The following is a 21,266-nucleotide window of genomic DNA, read 5'->3' on the forward strand; positions in this document are numbered from 1 at the left end:
AAAGACTTGCTGGAAGAGAGTTTATAATAAATATTCACATCTGCTGCTTTGGACACTCTAATCCATCCTACAGATCTTTGCTGTGTCAGGCTTTGTTCTAGATGAAGAAGCTGGGTAGTTATAAAGGTTTGCAAATAGGGCATATTTATCATGGTTAGCTCTACTTTCTACTCCCCTTTCTTGCACAAATATCCATGACCAGGCGAAGCATAACTTGTGATTAAATATTCTCCGCGCATTTGTAAAATGTTTTAGACTGTGTGTTTCCCGTGATAAATGGAGAACGTGGCAGTTGTTTACGTCCTGGGCTGTCAAACGAAGCCATCAGACCTCGATGAGCAGAGCAGAGAACATCATTGTTATGAATTAGTTTGAATGGAGGGACGGGATGTTCCGTGGATAAACTATACATCATACCAGCACACCCGAGGCCCTGGGGGCTGCGTATTATTAAAACTGGGACAGATCCCTCCATGCTGACTTCTGTTGGACAATATGTTCCCATTGGCTGCTTGGCAAATAACGCAGATGACTAAAAATAGCCAAGTATCTCCTGTTTTTCATGATCTTCCCAAAAACGATGGCCTTGGAGCCAGATTGCCTTCGTCCGTGTCAATATTAATTATTCCTCTGCTGGTGATGACTTTACGTTCAGAGAGAAAATCCTGATGCATAAGAAGAGCTGTAAACATTTGAACTTGCTCCTAATGGCAAAAAGTGTTTGACCAAGATCACGTCTGCCTCCTTTGTTTCCCACATCATCTTGGAAATGACTGTACTGATCTTCTTTATTTTTTTTTGTGCATGAAACTCACAATTATTATGGTTAAGCTCTAAAAAGAGAGTCTGATGGCTGGATAGGTAAAAGGTGCTTCAAATATATCACCTGCCAGCTGTTGCCCCTGCTTCTATTTAAGCAGGAAGATTATAAACTTATAGAATCTCCAGGTTGGAAAAGACCCACCAGATCATCGAGTCCAACAATTCCGAAGGTGTTTTGCCTTTGAAAAGGGGTGTAGTTTGGTTTGTAAATAAACACCTGGAAACTATGAACTCCTTTAACTTTGGTATGTTTCCTTTTATCTTTTTCCTACTGTTAAACCCAATTCTATATGAACAATTTCGTCGTGGTGTTTTTTTCCTTTAGGATCTAAGGGAACGAGGCGCTTGGTTCAGCTAGATGCCTCGAAATTCAGTTGAAAACCCCCATCTTCATTTCTTAAAGAGCTGTACAAGAAAAGCAGCGTGGTTAAGAGCATGGTCTGATGCCAGTCCCTCCAGGCATCAGAAGAACATCAACTTCTCCAGTGCTCAGCCTGCGTATCGGAATCTGGCCCTGAATAATTGTATCCAAATATAAACCGAATAACTGTGCTCCGAATGAGTAGCGTGCCAGGGTCTCCAAATCCGCTTAATCCCTCCAAAATCCAATCTCATAATTACTGATCTGTCCGACTTTCTCGGAACGCAGGAGTGCACAAAATGTGGGTGTCTTAAAGCTGCAATCTCACAACTTCCAGTGCCGCTCTCTTGCTGTGCCTTTGCAAACCTCAATAACTTTCCTTTGAATTCCAGGTTGTCTCGTGGTTCTGGCGAGCAGCGATGGATCCGTTAAGGCTCCGCAACTGGAGTTTGTGCAGCTTTCCAGCCACAGAGGTGAGGTGCCCGGCGTTCTCTTGGAGCAGAGCAGAGCAGCTGCTTTCTGATGGAGCCGGCGGGATGGTTTGTCTCTGGAACCGAGGACCAGCACGCTGCTTAACGTAAGCTTAATCTCGAGGCGTTATAGGAAAATATGGTTTGACAACAGAGCAGCGAGGGCTTAGTGAAATGTTCTCCTTGCTAATGTTTGCAGTGGGAATAATTGCCTGAACGAAGTATTATTCTGCTTTTTATTCAAATAAAATCCACAATTCCTCCCTCTTTCTATTGACACCGTGGTTTTTTGCACGTCAAGACTCTCTCTTTTGGTGGTTTCTGGAGAAATAGCTTTACAATGACGCCTAATGACAGAGCAGACGAATTGCAAGGCGATTGATTTTTTTTTTTTTTCTTTTTTAATGTAACACAACACGAGACACAAGAGCCGGGCGCCCCTTCCCCAGTGCCAGCCTGTGGGAAGATGTGAAGTTTTCATAATGCAGCAATGGGGGATTTTTTCCTGCAGCAAACGCTCTGGATGCTGGCAGGGCAGCGAGAATGAGTTTGGGAGAGCGGCGGTGAGGGGGGATTTTTTTTTTTTTCTTCCTCTTCCTTCTTTCCACCCCTCCACCCCTGACAATATTAATTATACGGCTAACGGGCGGAGGTGTGGGATGCAGCGCTGGCGATGCCCGGGCTGGGGAGTCCCCGCAGGGAAGCGGGGCTCCTCCGCCCTCTCTCTCCTGCCTGCCTACATCCTAACCAGCCCCCACAACCCCCCTTTCCCCGCCGTGGCAAATCCTGAATCGCAAGAGATCCGCTGGGCATAGGGAGGGGATAGAAATGGGATTTTTTTTTCTCTTTCCCCCCCGCCCCAATCAAGACCTGAGGAAATCCAGCCCAAGTTCGCCACGATGACTGTGCTGCTGGCATCGGGGTTTCTCCGCGGCATCCCTGCCTCTGGACCGCCTCGCTGCTGCTCGCTTTGAATCCTGAACACTGGGTTAAAGCTTAATTCTCATGGTGTGGTTGCTGGGCTGCCGCTTCCCCCTGTTTTATGATGGGAGGTGGAGGAAAAGGGATTGTCCGTGAGTCAACACTGAAAATGTGATTAGGAGGGACTGCTTTCACTAATCTCTTTCTAACCTTTTAGTCCATGTTGGCCTGTGACCCCTTTCAGCTTTCAGATCCAGCCTGATTAGGTAAGTGTAAATTATTCACTTGGGGTGAGGGAAGGCGGATGGAGGCGTTTTACTCGGAGTCTTGCCTCCGATCCCGGCCTCTCTCGTGATGAGAAATGATGAGAAAGTTCAGCCGTAAACTAATTCTGAGCTGAGCAGCATTTGTTTACTTGTTGAAATCTGTCCGTGCGAGGCGTCTGCAGTCTGTCTGGTTTTCGGGATCGCCGCTGAGCCGCGCGCTCGTGAGTTGCTGTGGGACAGCTCAGGTGATTGTGGCAAAATATTCTTATTTATGACCCTTGGAGAACTTATTTAATTTGGGGAGCTTCCTCGTCAAACTTTTAACAGATTCTCTTGATTCTCATTGCCTCAGGTTTTAATCACTTCATTTGCTTTGGGTTTTTTTCCACCTCCACCACCAATCTGCAATATTGCAACCTACCTGTAGCGTTTGGGTGGGTGAGATTTTCTGCTCTGTAAATGCATAAAGCAGCACTATCTGCACGTATCGCCCGACTCCCAAACAACACGTTACGATAGCTACTGCTGATAGTACTAACACAGTGCGTAGTCTTTGTGATGGAAACCTGGCTAGCGCTTCAATTAAGAAGATATCTGGTGGATTTGATAAAGCTTGTGTAATATCCGGTGTCTCCCTCTGTTGTGGCTTTGGGAAAACTGCTTTGTCAACAGGATCCCTGAGCTGCTTTTGTAGGGTTAATGCTTTCTCCTGCTGCTGCTGCTTTTTTTTTTTTTTTTTGCTTCAATTAAGGGAGAATTAATTGCTGGATGTCTGCAGTCCACCAAAAATCCCGATACAAAAAAAAATTATCTCCCAGAGGGGGTGGGAGGTGGGGGAGAATTATTGCATTTGCCTCTGTGTGCAGGTTGATGCGTGTTTGCATGTGCTGTGTGTATCCATGTGTGCATCCTTTGGGAATGGAGGAAGAGAGAGGATGCACATCCAAACAGTCCATTTTTGCTTTTTTTACCTCCATCGTTCCTCAATCCGTATCATGCCAACATCTCATCTCATTTAAAAGTTTCCTCTGCCACTTTGCCCAGCTCTCCGAAGAGAGGTCAGAAACGATTTTGCTGCTGGGGTGGCCGCTGTGCAGGCAGGACGGTGCCTTGGTGGCAGTGATGTGGCACCGTCGGCAGCCAATAGCGCACCCCAGGCGCACACAGACAGGGAGCTGGCTCTCCTGGGGGCAGTGCAAAGCTCCTCTCCCTCTCTGGGTCAGTCCTAAAGCAGAGCTCTCCAAAGGTCGGGCCGTGCTGCATCATTCTTGAAGTTTTAGAAAGGCTCCTGTTCAATGAGACAAACCCATTTCGGCGGCTCCGTGCGTTACACAAGCATTTAACATCCCGCTCTCTGCGCATTACTGAAATGCTGAATAATGGAGAAGGTGAATTACAGCTCTGTTTCTATTGGGATTATATGGATCAGCTCCAGGCTGAGCTGTGTTGACAGCCCAGGAAGTGCCTCTGCCTCTACAGAAATGCCATGTTACAAATTCTTTGCTTTTCCACCTCTCACAAACCAAGTATAACCCAGCGTGATCTTTGGTATTGGCTGCAGATCTACCTAGAGCTCACTTATCTCATGTTTCAGCTTGGTTTTTCCACCTCAGTTTAATGCTATGTGCTGTGCACTGTACGTATCACAAAGGGACGGTGCCTACAGCAGCTTAAGCCTGGCTTCCAGCCTCTCTGAGCTGCCCAGCACCATGGGATTTCAGGCAGCCAGTTTAACTTCTGGTGCATCAGAAAACTCAGCTGCACAAATGAGAAAAGTACAAATTAAATGGTTTTATCAACCACAATTTCTGCAGGGGTATTTTTGTGGGTATATGCTTACGGGCATGTGGGTCTAATGTATGTGTTCCATGTGCTTTATTCTCTTTAGCAATTTAGCTTAATTCAAACAAATCGTGATGGTTGTCTGTGTGGTTTGAAAGCACTGGTTTATGATTGGGTGCTGGTTGAAACTATCGCTGTTCTAAGCCAATATTCCTTGGATTTTTGAGTTTCTTCTCACTTAAAAATATTTGTTTTCAGACCACAAGACTGGTCTCCCTATGGAAGCAGCTGTTTCTGTCCGGCATTGAGCTCCCATGGAGAAGCCGAGGAGGGGGATGGCTCTTCGTATCCATGAAGCCTGGATACTTCTGTTTGTAATCCCTGCTTTGGTCACTCCGGCTGCCATCAATCATGAAGACTACCCCGCCGACGAAGGGGACCAGACCTCCAGTAATGACAATCTGATCTTTGATGACTACCGAGGGAAGGGTTGCGTGGATGACAGTGGCTTTGTGTACAAACTGGGAGAACGTTTTTTCCCGGGACATTCCAACTGTCCCTGTGTCTGTACTGAGGACGGACCTGTTTGCGATCAACCGGAATGCCCTAAAATCCACCCAAAGTGTACAAAAGTGGAACACAATGGATGCTGTCCGGAATGCAAGGAAGTGAGAAACTTTTGTGAATATCATGGGAAAAATTACAAAATCTTGGAGGAATTTAAGGTAAGAAACCCTTTCTTCTTTGTTAATATTAGGATGCTGTAGGAGTTCTGTTTCTGCTGGGGACTCCCCAAGACGCTCTGTATTGGCTTACTGCTATTAATTGATGCTAAATCTGGGGTCCCGTTTAGCTGTAAAACAGGCCTGGCTGATGTAAAAGCTTTCACCTCCCCCCTTCTCACAGGCCGTGAGTGCCAGTGGTCAGTCAGAACCCTTGTGGGAAATGCCAGCCCTCCTGCTCCAGGTAAACTCCTCCCTTGGTCATGGCATGAATCAGGTTGGACTAACAATGGTGTCTGTAAAGGTGGCAGTAAACCAATACAGAGTGCTCGTTAAGAGCCCCTTTTTCGATTTGGATGGCAAAAATTGATGGCGTGGTACTGAGAGGTGTTACTGTCTGAGAATGCGAGTGGGTAGACTGCAAGCTGTATTTAATGTTTTCATTTCAGCTGTGATAAGGCTGTCTAGGGTGGCAGAAGGTGAATTCCTAGGCAGATGACCATCTGGAGTAATGAGAAGTATGGGGTTTAATTGTAATGATTGAGTTCCTATTGGGAATGTTGTAAAGAAATCCTTCTGGAATATATCTTCAAAATAAGACCAGATTTTCAGAACCCATTGCCCTTTACACAACCTGCATCTCTCATTCTAATGAGTATGATCGCATGTTTTCAGCTCTGCTAGGGAAAACAGCATTTCATGATGAAGAACAGAGTTGGCAAAGGCAATAGAAACACCTGACTGTGTTCTCCCAGGTCACGTGGCTTTAGGATTTGTACCTCCTTAATTAACAACAGCCTATAATTCCTCGTGGCTGTATCCCTGATATCATTATACACTTGTTTTCTTTTCCAACAACAAAAATACTTCCACACAGGGCTGTGTGCTTCAAGTTCTAGGTAACGTAGATCACAATTTCCTTTCTCCTAAATATTGTCATTTTCAGTGGACATCTTATTTAGTCCCTTTCTTCTATCATGTGTTGTTTATGTTCATCTTTTCCTGTCCATCTGTAGCTGCAGGCTCTCAATATGGGCAAGACAGTTTAATGTCCTAGACACAAGGCAAAACAAACATATAAGGAACGTGTTATTGAGGGCCATCCTGATCAACCTGTTCTCTGCTTTGCTTTGCCGAGGAATGTGAAGATTCTGATTTTGAGACTTGCTCAAATAACAATCTCTTCTTGCCATAAGAAGGCCTGACCCAGCTTCATCTCACAATCTTGCCTCGGTGGCCCCACGCTGATCGCCGTGTTGTCAAGCGATGGAGTGTCCCACTTGGATGTAATTTTGCCAAGTGGTCTGGTTCTTATGTGAAAGTTTTATAAGGGCTCCTTTTGAGGAGACTTCAGTGAGAGAAAGAGGAGATGAATCTTCTCATTAAAGTATCTTTTGCATGTGAATGAAATACAAAAGTACTGATTGCTTTTTCTGAATGGTATAATTGCACCCTGATAAGAGATTAAAGATTGGAGAAACAGACTTCAGGGGAGAAAGGCTGTTAAAGGGAGTTTGAGACGTCTGGTTCATTGTTTGCTGGGCTCTACAGTGGTGAGGTGTGGTATGGAGAGCAAAGTTCTAGTATCCTCTAAGAAGATGGTGTTACACTACTCTTGCACGTGGTAACCTTCAGTCCAGGACTAACGTGAGATCCTTCACATTTGATTCAGTTGACAGTGGAGCTTTTGACTTGAATCTGTATTCTACTAGAAGCATGGTGCTGGAACCCATGCTTTTAAAATCTGTGTTTGCCTAGAATAAATAGAGGAGAATAGTTTCACTAAGTAGTGGAATAGATTCAGGCAGTAGAATGTGTGCTTCCAGGGGTCTTTAGGGGGAGAAATCGATGAACTGGGAGTTTATAAATGCTGTAGGAAAGACAGAACTTCAAGAAGCAGGAAACTGCTGCTATGAAGTGAAATCTTGGCTTTCCTGAAGCATCCAAGCATTTTGTGGATCGCTTCAACAGAACAAAGATTTTACCTGCAATCTCTATAGAATTTCTGAGCAGTTGATAGGTTTTATGGGTTCTGATTCTGCTCTTCCCTCATCCTGGTGAATTAAGGTCTGCAAACTTTCTCAACTCCGTTTCACACACACCAAAGTCAAAGAGGAGACACAAAACCAGACTGTTTCCAGTGGAAATGGAGGCTCTATTTTATGTGTGCTTGTAACCCTTTCACCCGCTGGCTTTACTTTTGCTAACACGTAGGTTCCAAATCACCATCCAGAGATTTGCTCATCACTGCTCGCTTACAGCTGCAGTTCACCTTCATTTGAGTATATTTTGTGTGTGTTTGTGTGCACGTGCACGCAAACATTCATAATTGCTCCAGTAGTACTACCACGACTGACTCATCTTATGGAGTTTTCAACTCCTTGATCTTTCGCAGATTAGGATTCTCATTTTCTCTAGGAATACTCTTTTTTTTTTTTTTTCCTTTGGGATATCAAAATCCGTGAGAGGTTTCCATTTGGAAGAGTTTTCCTGTCTTGTTTAGGTTTGGGGTGAGTAATCCAAATGCTGTTTAGTCTTTTTCTTATCCCTGTGATTAACTCAGGGTAAAGGAGTAGTAATAAAGACCCATTGAATATTTAGGTTTTTTTTAAGTAGCTGCTCTAATGCATCAGATTATTTTGACTCATTACAATCATAAGTGCAAAATATAAACATGACAACAAGCCATCCAGCTTAGACAGCTGTCCAAATGTTTGTGCTTGTGCCCCTAAATTGTTAACATGTACAAATAAAATGCTGAACTGAAGTCCAATGGTAAATATAAACCCTTTAGTAGTATTTTTTGTATCCTTTGGTAAGACCTCGTGTCTCTGACAGATGGTTTAGTGACCCCGTGTAGCATCTTCACTGCTCTATTATGGGTCCTGGGAGATCTTTGTGGGTTTTGGGCTCCAGCTGCTGATATGGAGCTTGGTGCTTTGACTGGGACTTACCCTGACTTTGGCTGAGGCTACAGTTCCACCTGGAAACCCCTGCCGAGAAGGTCAGCACGGTCTTTCTAATGCGGATCAAGATCTGACTCAAATATGTTTAATATATAGATTGCTGCCCGATGTTCAGGATTTTGGTTTCTGTGGAGCAGTGAGCAAGACCAAGGGGAGATCTGGTGGCTTTACTGGTATCCATTTATCTTTTTGCCATCTCATTTTCCACTTGCCTCCTTGTCAGCCTCGAATCTGGTCTCTCAGATCTCCTCTGGTCCCTCTCAGCAGCGAATGTGGGGTTTCAGGCAGCCGCGGTGACTGCAGGAAAGGTGTGAAGGATGATGCAGGTCTCTCTGTTTTCCTTGGAGAGATGTGGCGGGGGCTCTCAGGGTCACTTTGCAGCTTGCTTTTTTTCTCCTACACATCAACCGTGTTTTGATTTCAGTCCTGGAGGTTAAGGTCCGAGTCCCAAGTGCTCTGTGCTCGCCTGTACTAGCGGAGATCTTTCAGGGAGGTTATTAACCCTCCCTTTTCTTCCCAGAGAGAGAAAAGAAGCAAATAACAACCCAGAGAGCAGTCTTGGTTGCTGTAAGTAGACATGGTTGTGTTTTAAATGAATGTTCCCAGGCAGCAGCTTATGTAAACTTAGGGAGACAGCGTCGCGCCAGCGTGATGGATGTTCACTGGCAGCTTATGGAGGAATCCTGCAAATGTCAGTGAGACAACAGTTTGCTGAAGCGCTGATTAGTTTTCACTCTCCTGCATAACTTACTGACAGAAAAGCACACACCTACCCAGATTTGAGAAGTGCGATTTATGGCGTGGTTTAAGGTAGCCAATTGAAAAAGACTAGGTTGTCAGTTTGAGAAGTCCGTAATCGCTCCTGGACTTCTTAGATCTCTCATCATCCAATACTGGTATATCTAAAATAACCTTCTTCCTATGGACCTGTATGAATTTGCAGCAAAATACCATTGCTGGGAAATGCAGAATCGGCTCACGAGGGGTTGTCAAGCCCACATCTTGAAAGGTTCTCTTCATTTTAGACCCTACAGGCAGGAACTGCTCCTTGTCCCTGCAGGAGAGTGAGTCCCAGGGACATGGTTTTCAGTAGCAAGGTGCCATCCTTCTCAAAGTCAATAACACGAATTTTCTAGCCACAGACTTTCAACTATCTCCATTTGCCTGGTGGGACATTGAGTGAGTTATCCTTTTAGTGGGAAAAGGAGAGGTTTTGGCATCACAGCTTGGCCTTCCTGGTATTATTGGTTGCAGAAGAGCAGCTTCAACATGCAGTTGTAAATCTGAGCTTGGAAACAGCTCGGGGCATCAAAGATGTTAAATATTAGGAAGAAATGTTTTCCTGTGAGAGTGGTGAGGCCCTGGCCCAGTTTGCCCAGAAAAGCTGTGGCTGCCCCATCCCTGGAGGGGTTCAAGGCCAGGTTGGATGGGGCTTGGAGCCCCTAATCCAATGGGAGGTGTCACTGCCTGTGGCAGGGGGGTGGAACTGCATGGGCTTTGAGGTCCCTTCCAACCTTAACCTATGATTCTATGACATTTTTGGGAGGCTTTTCAGTGAGTGCCCTGCAATCTGCCAAGAACAGATCTGCAATTTCTTCCCACCGTTGGCTCTGCCAATACTTAACCTCTGCTGCTTTTCATCTTCCCAATGCCCTTCCCAATGTCTTCTCCACCTCCTTGTGCTCTCCCCTTCCACCTTTACTCCCAAACACATCCTCGCTCAGAGGATCCCTAGATGATGCCCACATATTTGTCTTTTGTGTCAAGCACAGATGTGGAGGGGTGGAAGAAAAACCTTTGCCCCTGGTCAGGCCCTTGCACTGTGAAAAATAAAACCGGGAAAGGGGAAATTTTATCTTCATTCTAGGGCAAAATCTCCACTGACTTGAAAAAAGCCAGGATTTCACTGCTGGAGTTCTAGTTTATTTTTCTTTGACATGTTTCCTGCCACTATATCTTAGGTTCATTGCTTTGGTTACACAAATCATGTGTAATCCTTCAGCTAGGGCTCCTGTATCTCCCGACTTTGTCTTCTCGAGCAGCACTTGGCGCAGTAGGGATCACGGCACTAACAGAGATCTTTGGGGTATAATCAGAATCCAAAATAAATGAGGGACTACATGAGCATAGCTTTATCATATGCTAATTTTCAGCTCTTTATGGAAAATTCTACTTTGGAATAGAGATACCTCCTTCGCCTTTGTTAATGCTCTTAAAAAATGTTTTATTAATGCAATTATCTCAATATAACTTAACAAAGTGAGCCCTCTCATCGAAAGGCGTTAGCACATGCAAGAGCTGCTATCTCGGCATCTCTCTTCTTCTCATCTTCTGCCACTGGAGAAAAGGAGGCAATGAAACCAAAAAGCGACTCCCCACCCCCAAAGCCATGACGGGAATAGAAATTAAGTGGTGCCAACTCCACCCTTGCTCTGACCACTCGGCAAGCTTATCAAATATGAATGAAACACGTGGGATGTTCCCAGGGCAGTACTGATGGGATGATGCTGTTAGGTGAAAAATAAGGGGTGGTTCAGCCTGGGGAGGAAGTGTAGAACCTTCCAGTGCCTGATGTGGTGCAGGGGCTGCTTGGAGAGCCCCCCAGCCCTGTCCTGCTGCAGGTTGGGAGGGTGGGTGCTGCAATATATCCACCTGGAGAACAGAGATACGACACTGTAAATCGTCACACCACTAGAAAAAACAAGTGGGGAGGAAAGGAAGGTTCTTTACCGGCTTTTTTCCTCTGTAATAGGAGCATTTGGTGAATCTTGGAAAGCCCTCAAATCAGGGCAAGCTCATCACCGCGGGAGCTAGCATTATTTAAATCCTCATGGTGGTATACCACCCAGCCATCCAAATCATTAGTAAGGTTTAGATCTTTGCTCTTAAATTACAAGAAACTGATTACTAGCCCAAGGGCATGGGGCCCTGATTTTAATATTGGCATTTTTCTCTCCAAGGTGCTTGCAGCAGGGGTGTTTTGCTACCATGACTCACGCGAATAGGGCTTTTTTTCCCTTCTTCTTCTTCTACTTGTGTGTTCTGCAATTTCACATACGGCTAGAAAATCATAATACAAAAGAAATTTCAATAATGCGCCTGTGCTTTAATAAAAGGAGCCATGAACAATGCCGGCTCAGAAGATTGCACACAGCCATTGAAATCAGACAGGGGAAACAGAACATCACTCAGATGGAAAAGTATGATTTATTATCTCCCTCCTGGCAAAATTACGGTGACAGTGTCTATGCAAAGGAATCTGAAATTACTGACTTACTGTACTTCTGTCATAATTTGTACCAAGAAAACACACTAAAATAGATAGGCATGTCACATATTGATCTACAGTGATAGCTATTTCTTAAATTATGTTATGTACTTAGCTACTGATTCTATAACATCTATATTGCATTATGCACAAGTATGTTATTACAAGAGGTGAAAGAAGGTGGGCTGTATTCAGAATCTGGCTCCAAGAAATCCATGCTGCCGTTTTCCCTGGATCACAGTGATTTGTGGAGGCCCCCAGAGCTCAGTGGCGCTGCACACGTACTCTCTCAAGGCTCCTCATCGAAATAGATTGAGACCCAAAACTTGAGCATCAGCAGGATTCAAAATCACCAGGAATTAAGCCCAAGCCCCCTCAGTGTTTTAGTCATGGTGCACTGGTGCAGAATTTGGCCTCTATGTGCAGCCCGAGGTGCTTTCCCAGTAAATATGACGCAGGAATAAACATGTGCTCAGTGTTTGTACCACTAAAGCTGTCACTGGGCTTTCAGATATGGGTTCCAAGAAATAGCCCGTCAGCTCTGCTTGCTTCCCAAATTGGGGGCTGTTGAGAGAGAATCATAGAATCACCAGGTTGGAAGAGACCCATCGCATCATCGAGTCCAACCATTCCTATCAAACACTAAACCATGTCCCTCAGCACCTCGTCCACCCGTGCCTTAAACCCCTCCAGGGAAGGTGACTCAACCCCCTCCCTGGGCAGCCTCTGCCAGGGACCAATGACCCTTTCTGTGAAAAATTTTTTCTTAATGTCCAGCCTGAACCTCCCCTGGCGGAGCTTGAGGCCATTCCCTCTCATCCTGTCCCCTGTCCCTTGGGAGAAGAGCCCAGCTCCCTCCTCTCCACAACCTCCTTTCAGGTAGTTGTAGAGAGCAATGAGGTCTCCCCTCAGCCTCCTCTTCTCCAGGCTAAACACCCCCAGCTCTCTCAGCCGCTCCTCATAAGGCCTGTTCTCCAGCCCCTTCCCCAGCTTCGTTGCTCTTCTCTGGACTCGCTCCAGAGCCTCAACATCCTTCTTGTGGTGTGGGGCCAGAACTGAACACAGGATTCAAAGCTACTGAAAGAGAGATGTCTGGCACTTCCCTGCCCCTCCATTGCTGCTGGAGCCACGCTGTCAAGAAAATGGGAACGTTTAGTAGGTGCAACTGTTACCAGCTTCTTCCAAGAGCAGTAAAATCAAGGCTGAGGCTTTATTACCACTCCAAGCAATGTTCAGTGGGGCCAAGGAGAGCAGCACTCAGCCTTTGGCTTTCCCAAGCCGTGTCCATCTCCATCACCAAAGAGTTTTTTTGTAGGGCTGGTGAGCTTGAAGTCCTCAGATCACCAGCTCGTGAGGAGGGATTTTCTGCATAGAAATGTTGACACATCGTTTGGCAAGAAGTTTTTTAGACAACTGTTTCCTATCAGAGCGAGGGAAAGCGCAGGTGTGAGTTTGTTGCTGTTGGAAAGTGCTTTGTGTAGAATTGTGTTCATTAAAAATAATGCTCAGCTAGCTAATTATCCTAGTTATTGTTTTTAAAGCTATAATTAGATAAGTCATGTAGTGATAATGCTTGGTCTAGCTGTAAAATAAAAATGCATGTAGCGTTGGGCTCCCTTGTTGTGTGGTACAGCAGAGAGGTAATTCTTTAGGAATTATGATAAAATTGGTATGCTTGGAGGAATATTAGGGTTTGAAACGGCTCAGGGAATCTCTCAGTCTGTTAACTGTGGTCATTCCATGCAGGAAAACCTTTGATTGGGGGTTAACCCAGTGGGTTAACCTACGTTAGCAGACCCCAGTGTATTCTGTCATCGCAGATGATCTGTTCAAACCTCTTTTCACATCACATCCTTCCCAGCTTGTGCTCATAGCTGAGTGTGATAATGTTCTATGACGGACAGAAACCTCCCAGACCCCGCTGGCTTCTCTCTGGAAGGTTTAAGCGATAGGAACTGGATGCACGCAGCAGATGAGAGAATTTGGAAAACACTTCTTCCACAGTGCCCTCCGGTAAAAAGCTGCTTTATTTTGTGGGGCAGGTTCTCTGCTGCTATGAACCGCTGGAGCATCTTGGCTCAGAAGTGGCCCATGGGGATGTCACAGCAGTGTGAACTTCAGTACCACTTCGATATTCCTCTCTGGAGTTTGCATGATGCTGACCTGAGACCAGGATTTCCCTGAGGGAGCTTTCAGGAAGCCTAATGTGCCTTGCCAGCTGCCAGAAAGTAGGAAGTTAGGCTGGGCTATCAAAAAAGTACAGATAATGGAGAATGAGAGGGAAAAAGCAATGAGGAACAGGTCAGTATTTGATATGATGTGTTTGACCTCCTCCTGTCTCTTAACGTGCAATGAAAAAAAGGACTAATGTCAAAGCCCAGGAACAGAGGAAACCAAATCCTGGAACAGGTTGCCTAGAGAAGTCGTGGCTACCCCATCCCTGGAGGCGTTCAAGGTCCAGTTGGATGAGGCTTTGAGCAGGCTGATCCAGTGGGAGGTGACCCTGCCATGGCAGGGAGTTTGGAACTGAATGGGCTTTAAGGTCCTTTCCACACCAAGCCATTCCATGATTCTAAAACCATAGCAAAACTGGTTACTTGGTGAGTAAAAGAGTCGCAGGGCCAAGCGTGTCACTGGTGTAAATCTACGTGGCTGCGGGAAGCGCCTCTGACGATCCAGATGGAAAACTGCAGGAGCAGGAATAGGACCAAGATCCAAATCTCCTCCCCAGGGCTGGCTGGTGTTGTTATACCTGCTTCCTCAACACAAATTCAGTACTTTAGCCACATGCAGAGCTGATCTCATCACCTTCTCCCATCTTTAGGCATGAATGAAGAAGGAAACAGTGGATTTAGGCAGAGGGAAAACACACGTAAAGGGGACCACCCTTCTGGCCAGGTCCTTGGTTCCTTTCTCCTGTCTTAGAGGGCTTTCTTCTAGAAAAGGCTCCTTCTCTACAAGAGCCAACAGAGAGGGAATGGAGAGCAGGAAGCCTCCAGCTGGGCTCGCTTTCCTTATCCATATTAAAAGGAGCTTAACAAATGGGAAGCACACGCTAACATTTTGTCTGTGTCCGAACGGGGCTGCACATCGCACGTTGGAGCTGTGGTTCCATCTGTCATATCTGTAACCTTTCAAAAGGAGTCCTCTTCCCTGTGCGCCGAGCATGTCTGGACTGAAAAACTATTGTAATAGAGTCATAAAAATTATCACCAAAGTAATAGAGAGCTCCATTCCCCTCAGCCCCAGGGTAGGTGAGGTGCAACTATTGTAAGGAATAAAATGAGACATATATCAAAACAACGAGCGCTTTCTTGTGAAAGAAGTGCAAAGTCATGTTGTTATGGAAAGCTCCACTGCTGCTCTTGGGAGAGAAAAGCAACCACGAGGCTGCAGGTGGGTGGCTCCCACAGAAAAAGGGCCAGGGCTGGGTTTGAGGTTGTCTCCCTCTTAGCAACTAATGAAGGAATCACTGTCTGGACCCAGATGTGGTTCCAGGAGTCTTGTAAACCTATCAAGTTGTGTGGCATGTAGCAAATATATAAGTACGAGGTTCTCACTGCCATCACATTCCTGACTCATCAGATGTGGCCCAGGATACCCATGGGGAGGCATTTCTTCTGTGTTTCTCCCCCTCGTCTGGCTTAACCTGATCTGGGGTAGCTCTGCAGGAATTTTTACAAAAGGAGGGCAAGGCTGATGCTCCCAGGTATGGGCAAGCATGGTGTGGGGCTGAGGAGAGGACAGGTATATATGACATGGAACGATCACTGCATCTACAGTCAAGCTGTACTCCAGCTCTACTCTGCAGTGCTGAGCACCGTGTGCAGTTTTGGGTGCTACAGTATAAAAAAAGGATATAAAGCTACTGGAGAGTGTCTAGAGGAGCAGCTGAAGTCACTTGGTCTGTTCGGCCTGGAGAAGAGGAGGCTGAGGGGAGACCTCATCGTGGTCTGCAGCTTCATCGCGTGGAGGAGAGGAGAAGAGGAGAAGATGCAGAGCTCTCTGGCAACAATGATAGGACCTGAGGGAGTGACAGGAAGATGCGTGAGGGGAGGGCTAGGTTGAATATTAGGAAAAAGTTCTTCCCCCAGAGGGTGGTGGAGCCCTAGAACAGCTCCCAGCGGAGCAGGCACAGTCCGACTGTATTCCAGAAGTGTTTAACCAACACCCTCAGCCCCACGCTGTGAATGTTGGGGTGTCCTGCGCAGCGATACGGGTTGGATTTGATTGTCCTTATGGGTCCCTTCCAAAACAAGACATTCTCTGATCTTCATGCCTTTCCATCTCCAGAATCCAAGCCAGGTCAGGCTCTCATCACTGTGAATAGATAAGCAGCAGGTAAGATTAACTAAAATCAATCTTTGACTGGAAAGCCGCAGCATCTGTAGGCTAAGAAAACAGTCAAACCATCTTCAACCTCCTTGCGATGTGGGGCTGCTGTGAGTACAGGATGGAGCCACCGTTTAGAGAAGATGTTTACAGTTATGCACTGTGACTCTCTTGTCCTTTCCCCTGAGTGAGGAATGTGTAATTTCATTTGCAGTCTTACATTAATAATGTTTGTGTGCATGTTGGGGCCTTCCTTAGAAATACAGGATCTCAGCATCCACCTGCTGCTTCTTGGAAGCCAGCTCCTTGTTTTAGCTGAGCTGCAGTATTGGTGCAAGCATTTTTCACTGTTTGCATGGCACAGTTCATTTGTTTTGCTAGTGCTCCATAGAAGTAGGATACAGCTCCAGATTTTCACTGCAAATAAATTATCTAATGACTTGGTAGTTTTTCCTGTTGCAAAATCATTTGCAACCTGATGGTGGTTCCAGTGATTGTGCTCATTTCTAATCACTCACCGGATTGTTTATTTGAGCAGCTTTCCACCTATGGAAAATACAAGTCATTACGGTTTCTGTAGCATAATGGGTGTTGGATCTTCACTAGCTGGATGGATGATTTTTATTTTTAAAGCAAGTGTCAAAAATGAGTGAATTTTTTTCCCCATGCAAGTTCTTGCACTGCCACACACATAAAAAAAGAGCCATTTACTGAGCTTTTAACATGATTCAGATGGTTATTTATGCGCTGCTAATAGTGAGCAGCCCAGAAGAGGAGCAGGCAGCTCAGGTGGGACTCGCTGGCCCGTTCTCCACAGGTTGGCACCTGCAAAATTTCCCAGTTGAAAGCTTTCTCTGAACTTCCCTGCAATCTCCTGCTAATCTACCTGAGATCACAGGCAATTTCAATAACAATGAAAATGATTCTAATTTCGACTCCAGGAATATCTTCGATGAATGCTATCCTGGTTTCTTTTTCATTCATCTCCCCTGGTTTATGACTTCCCACCTCAGCTGTAATGTGGAAACTGCTTTTGCCTCCGATTTTATTCATCAGGTCTTTTTTAACTTTCTTCCCTGTCTTGCTTCCTGCCAATAAATTCACCACCTGAAACTGTAGCTACAAAAATCATTTCCATCAGAATTACCATTGTCCTTAGTGCCATTAAAAGTTACAGCTACTCTTAAGACGTAAGTGCCCAATTTGACAGACTTCGCTTTGTGTGGCTCTGCTTTTCCTGCTGTTTTATCTGCATGGAGCAGGATGCCACCGGTCGAGCCTGTCTGAGAGGGGAGACTGAATGTGATTATCTCTATGAGTGCTGGCGCACACGCTCTTGAAAACTAAAAGATGGAGAGATTGGCAGCAGCAATGGCTTTCAGCTTTCCATCCCTTGGAGCCCGCAGGGGATGGGAGGAATCCAGTCCTTCCCATGGTCATACAGGCAGGAGGCACGTGTGGATCCAGATCTAAGGCAAGGTGTGTGCAGGAGGACCAGGATGGATCCACTGCGTTCAAAACTACCTTGATATCAGGAGAAATGGAGATGGCGTCTCCTTCTTTTTAAGGAGTTTCTACTTCTAACATGTTCTCAAAGGGGGAGAAAGCTTTGCAACTCCTATTCAGTAAAACTACCATGAAAACTTTCTCCCCTTCCAATATGGTCTAGAAAAGGCATATCTTTATGCCCCATTTTCTTTTTATTGTTTAAAGGAGGTGGGAGCTGACACGTCTGATTAAAGTTTGCTGTGATACTATGAGACCCAGAGCCTGCTCTTCATTTGCTCTGGTGTGATGGATCCTTAGGTTTCCGTGGGGTTTGTAAAGCAAGTCCACTGGCTTCATTTCTTTAAATTCCAGCCAAGCAATCCAGTTTCTCCATTCATTCTGCCCCTTTTGTAAATGCACCTACTTGACTGTGAAAAACCTTGCAGGCACCAATAGCAGGTCTCTTCAATTCAATGGAAATACTTAGATTGTCTTCTACTAACTTGAACAACCCCTGCGTGACGTTCAGTATGTGTCTATTGTAACACGATTAGATGGCTGTAAACACTTACATGAAGCTTTTCTGTTTCCTTCCTCAAAAGAAATGTCAAGTATTTGTGAGGCAGTAGTTGTAAAGTTTGTATTGCTCTGTAGCTGATTGCTAGTAGTATGAGAGATGAAGGGCTGTTGTGGAATAGTCAGACAGCACGAGGACGTGGTCCTTCCACGACCACTCCATGGGACCTTGTCAATGAAACGAAATCTTTGAGTGTGGGATGATGGGACGTTCTTGTACAAATACCCTCTTCAGGCTTAGCTGGAGAGTGTAAGGAGAGCAGCCCAGTAAATCCCGATAGCTTCATCTCCGAACGGATGACTGGAAGGCATTTGCAAGAATTTGCAGTGGCTTTGAGTAGCCTGTACGCTAGCTCCAGCGAAGATGTAAACCTTCTTCCATAAGGCTGAAAACTCAGGTACAGGGAAAGTACCAGGTAATTCAAAGTCTTTTCTTGAAAAGGTGAGGGGAGATCCAAAGTCTCAGGAGGTGGCTGTGCCTGGAGGGAATCAGGAGCTAGCATCTTAATTCATAGAGCCTCGAGGAGTCTGTGTAGAGTCTGCTTTAATGATATAATCTCCACTGGCTCTTGAAATACTTAGGTGCCAAATAGCACTTGCTCTCAGAAGGCTGCTTGGAAAATGAGCACCGTTGTCCCAGCTCCTGGAGGAGCGTGAGCCACAAAGCCCCACAACGAGTGAATTAATCACCACTGATCAGAGGACACGGCAACCTTAAAACCTGCTCTGGGACCTTTCTGAGCTGGGTGACAGCCTGTATATTGGGCTGAAATGAGTGCGCTTGGAAACCACAGTCAGCCTGGTGAACGTGACAGCAGAGCAGAAGCTGAGGAAGATTGCTTCTGATTGACAGAACCAACAGCTAAAGAAAAAGCATCAATCAGATGTCATCTTCAGAGTTTTTCATTTATCTTAGGTAAATCACCCCCTTTCCACCTCTCTAGAGATGTTTGTGTAGAAGCAGCCAAGAGTGATTGACAAGCAGCCATGTAGACAGAGAAATCCTTCCTGGAGGCAGGGAAGAGGAGGGCTGCAGTAAATGTTTCATATAAATATATATATATTTTTACTTCCTCCATTCACTCAAGAATACTTACTACTCAGTACTAAGCTTTTGCAGGGTAATCTACATGTTACAGAAGAGTCTTTCATGTGTTTGTGGTAGCAGAGATGTGGCTGAGGCTGCTGTAGTTGTGAACAAGGCGTGAGCTAAAGGTGAAATACAAGGGAGGTTCGGTATTTGGGACAAGAGAATTTCAGTGACTAAATGAGATGGCTCAGATGCTGTAAAGCTTAGGTCTTGAAGAAGCTTCTTGCAAGATCTTGCCTTAAAACATGAAGTGTCGTGTATTGGTTATTTGTGTGATTGTAGCAGCTGCCTTGGTGTAAAAAAAAAATGTTTGATTTAGATCTTTTCAGCTATAGAAAGGCATAAAAGTGTAGATTTAGACACTGAGTTTTGAATTCAATTTTCTTTTCCCTACCTCTCCCTTAAGTTTGGGAACAAGTACTTTTTCAGGCTTGTTTTCCTGAAGAACTGTTTAACCATGCATTTTCTCTGTCCACCATTCCTCTGGATGATTTGAGGTCCTGCTGGAGCCCTCAAGTGTAGATCTCTCTGAGATATGAAATTCCCACGGCTTCATGAAACATAGTAGCTCTCTAAATAAGGACCCACACAGTGCCCAGCCCTATAGGAGAGGGAACCCCTTATCACTGTGATGGATTTGTGATCTCAGCAATCGTAATTCCTACATGTCCTGGCATGTGCTTCCAGAAAGAGGGTGAAAATGTTTGAGAGCTGGTGTGTATGGGAGCGAGAGTGAAGATTAGGAGATAATGATATCCACATTTTGTTTGGCTTCCTCATTTCCCCTGCTTAGGGTAAATCTTACTTTTTATTGTGTGTCCTTTGCTGCTTTTTTCAGTTGTTTGTTTATATCATCTATCAAATTTATCATTATGTGCTCATGCACATAAAATCTTTATTAGCCACGCGTATTCTCTATTCTCTGTTTTAATTTTCTTTCCTTCTTTCTTTGTTAACAAACTCTGCTGATCGCAGATGTTTCCCATTTGGTGGCATCTTAGACCAAGGTTTTCCCATCAAGAAGCCCGATGAGTGGGGGCTCGTTCCTCCGGCTGCCCCGCTATGCGGATGGTAGAAGCAGGGAATGAACCTATTCTCCCAGTCAAACCTGGGGTCACAGTCCTCCTTGAGATCAGTAGTCCAGAAGAGAAATAGAAGCTGGGCCACAAGCTCAGGTGTGGTTATAAACGGGGGCTTTTAGGGTCCACATCCTTGTGGTTCCTTGGTCTCTTTGAAGCAACTGCCCAAAGGAGAGGTGAATAGGGGTCAGGGTGGAGACAGAGAATTTGTCATTTGTGGTCTGTGATCTCCTTCATCTTTTCTCAAAAGCCCTTGAGTTGTGGTTAGATGTTGGCCGTGTCTGGTTCCCACCATCTTGGTTGATTTGGCCTTTGCGCCGACAACAGTATCAAAGAACATATTTCCTCACTAGATTTGAGGGTTGATGCTTTCAACCCTCGTTGTAAGTGAAAACTGGGTAAAAATAATTGGCTGTGCAAAATAATTTGCACTTGGTTTCCCAATTTAGATTGTTCAAGTTGTTCTGCTGATACCTTCTACAAAAGGACCCCGTTTGCTCCTCTGGATTCAAAGACAGCTCCATTTTTTAAAACCTGCCTTGCAGAGTAAGGGACTGTGCGGTTGTTGTGTGGATATGTATCCATGTTATGGCTGGGCACCATGAACATCCTTTGCTCTTGGAACACGGTGAGAAGGATGTTTCTGCACCAGCATCTCTTGAAATCCTTCCTAACAAATCCTTCCCTAGGGAGTCTTCTAAGGTTTTTCTGCCTCGGACAAGTAGAGTGAATGAATCATCTTCTGACCCAAGCCTTTTATGATCCTTTAATCTTAACACTTTTTCTAGCGTATCAGTTTGAGAGATGCCAGTAAAACATTTGCAGTGTCCATGTGGGAATGGCATAGCCTCTGATTTGTGTCCTCTCACCTTCATTCTTCAGAAACCCTCTGTATGTTTTCCACCTTGTTTTCCAGTAGGGATGAGAGATTCTTTTCAGGTGCTGGTGTTAGTTGGTGTTTGAAATTCAGTGGCTTCAGAAGCGTAAACCACCCTTTGTCCCTGGGGGATAAACCTTTAAATCCAGACTCTGGGACTTGCAAAGATTGGCAGAGCTGCCTAGTGTATCCCGTTAGTGCTCCTAATCATATGCTGTACTTGCACTGGAACAGAGAAAGGGAAGC

At 45.3% G+C, this 21,266-nt stretch overlaps 2 protein-coding genes across 6 annotated transcripts in view; both read left to right on the forward strand.

The window, feature by feature from the left end:
- The window catches only part of LOC138722451 (uncharacterized), a 139,539-nt gene extending 137,489 nt beyond the window's left edge, over nucleotides 1–2,050 (forward strand). The window contains exon 3 of the mRNA XM_069860640.1: nucleotides 1,576–2,050. Within this exon, the coding sequence (XP_069716741.1) occupies nucleotides 1,576–1,706 (131 nt within the window). The 3' untranslated portion in view covers nucleotides 1,707–2,050. The remainder of the gene's footprint in view (nucleotides 1–1,575) is intronic.
- VWC2L (von Willebrand factor C domain containing 2 like) overlaps nucleotides 2,050–21,266 on the forward strand; it is a 54,200-nt gene continuing 34,983 nt past the window's right edge. Inside the window, exons 1-2 of one of the 5 annotated variants that reach the window (XM_069860631.1) lie at nucleotides 2,050–2,840; nucleotides 4,881–5,347. In XM_069860631.1, the coding sequence (XP_069716732.1) occupies nucleotides 4,937–5,347 (411 nt within the window). In that variant the 5' untranslated portion in view covers nucleotides 2,050–2,840; nucleotides 4,881–4,936. Of the gene's footprint in view, nucleotides 2,841–3,746; nucleotides 4,229–4,737; nucleotides 5,348–21,266 lie in introns of those variants that run through there. The other 4 variants (XM_069860630.1, XM_069860627.1, XM_069860629.1 and 1 more) reach the window with 4 other exon arrangements.

This window comes from Phaenicophaeus curvirostris, chromosome 7, assembly GCF_032191515.1.
Source record: "Phaenicophaeus curvirostris isolate KB17595 chromosome 7, BPBGC_Pcur_1.0, whole genome shotgun sequence".
Classification (NCBI taxonomy): Eukaryota; Metazoa; Chordata; class Aves; order Cuculiformes; family Cuculidae; genus Phaenicophaeus; species Phaenicophaeus curvirostris.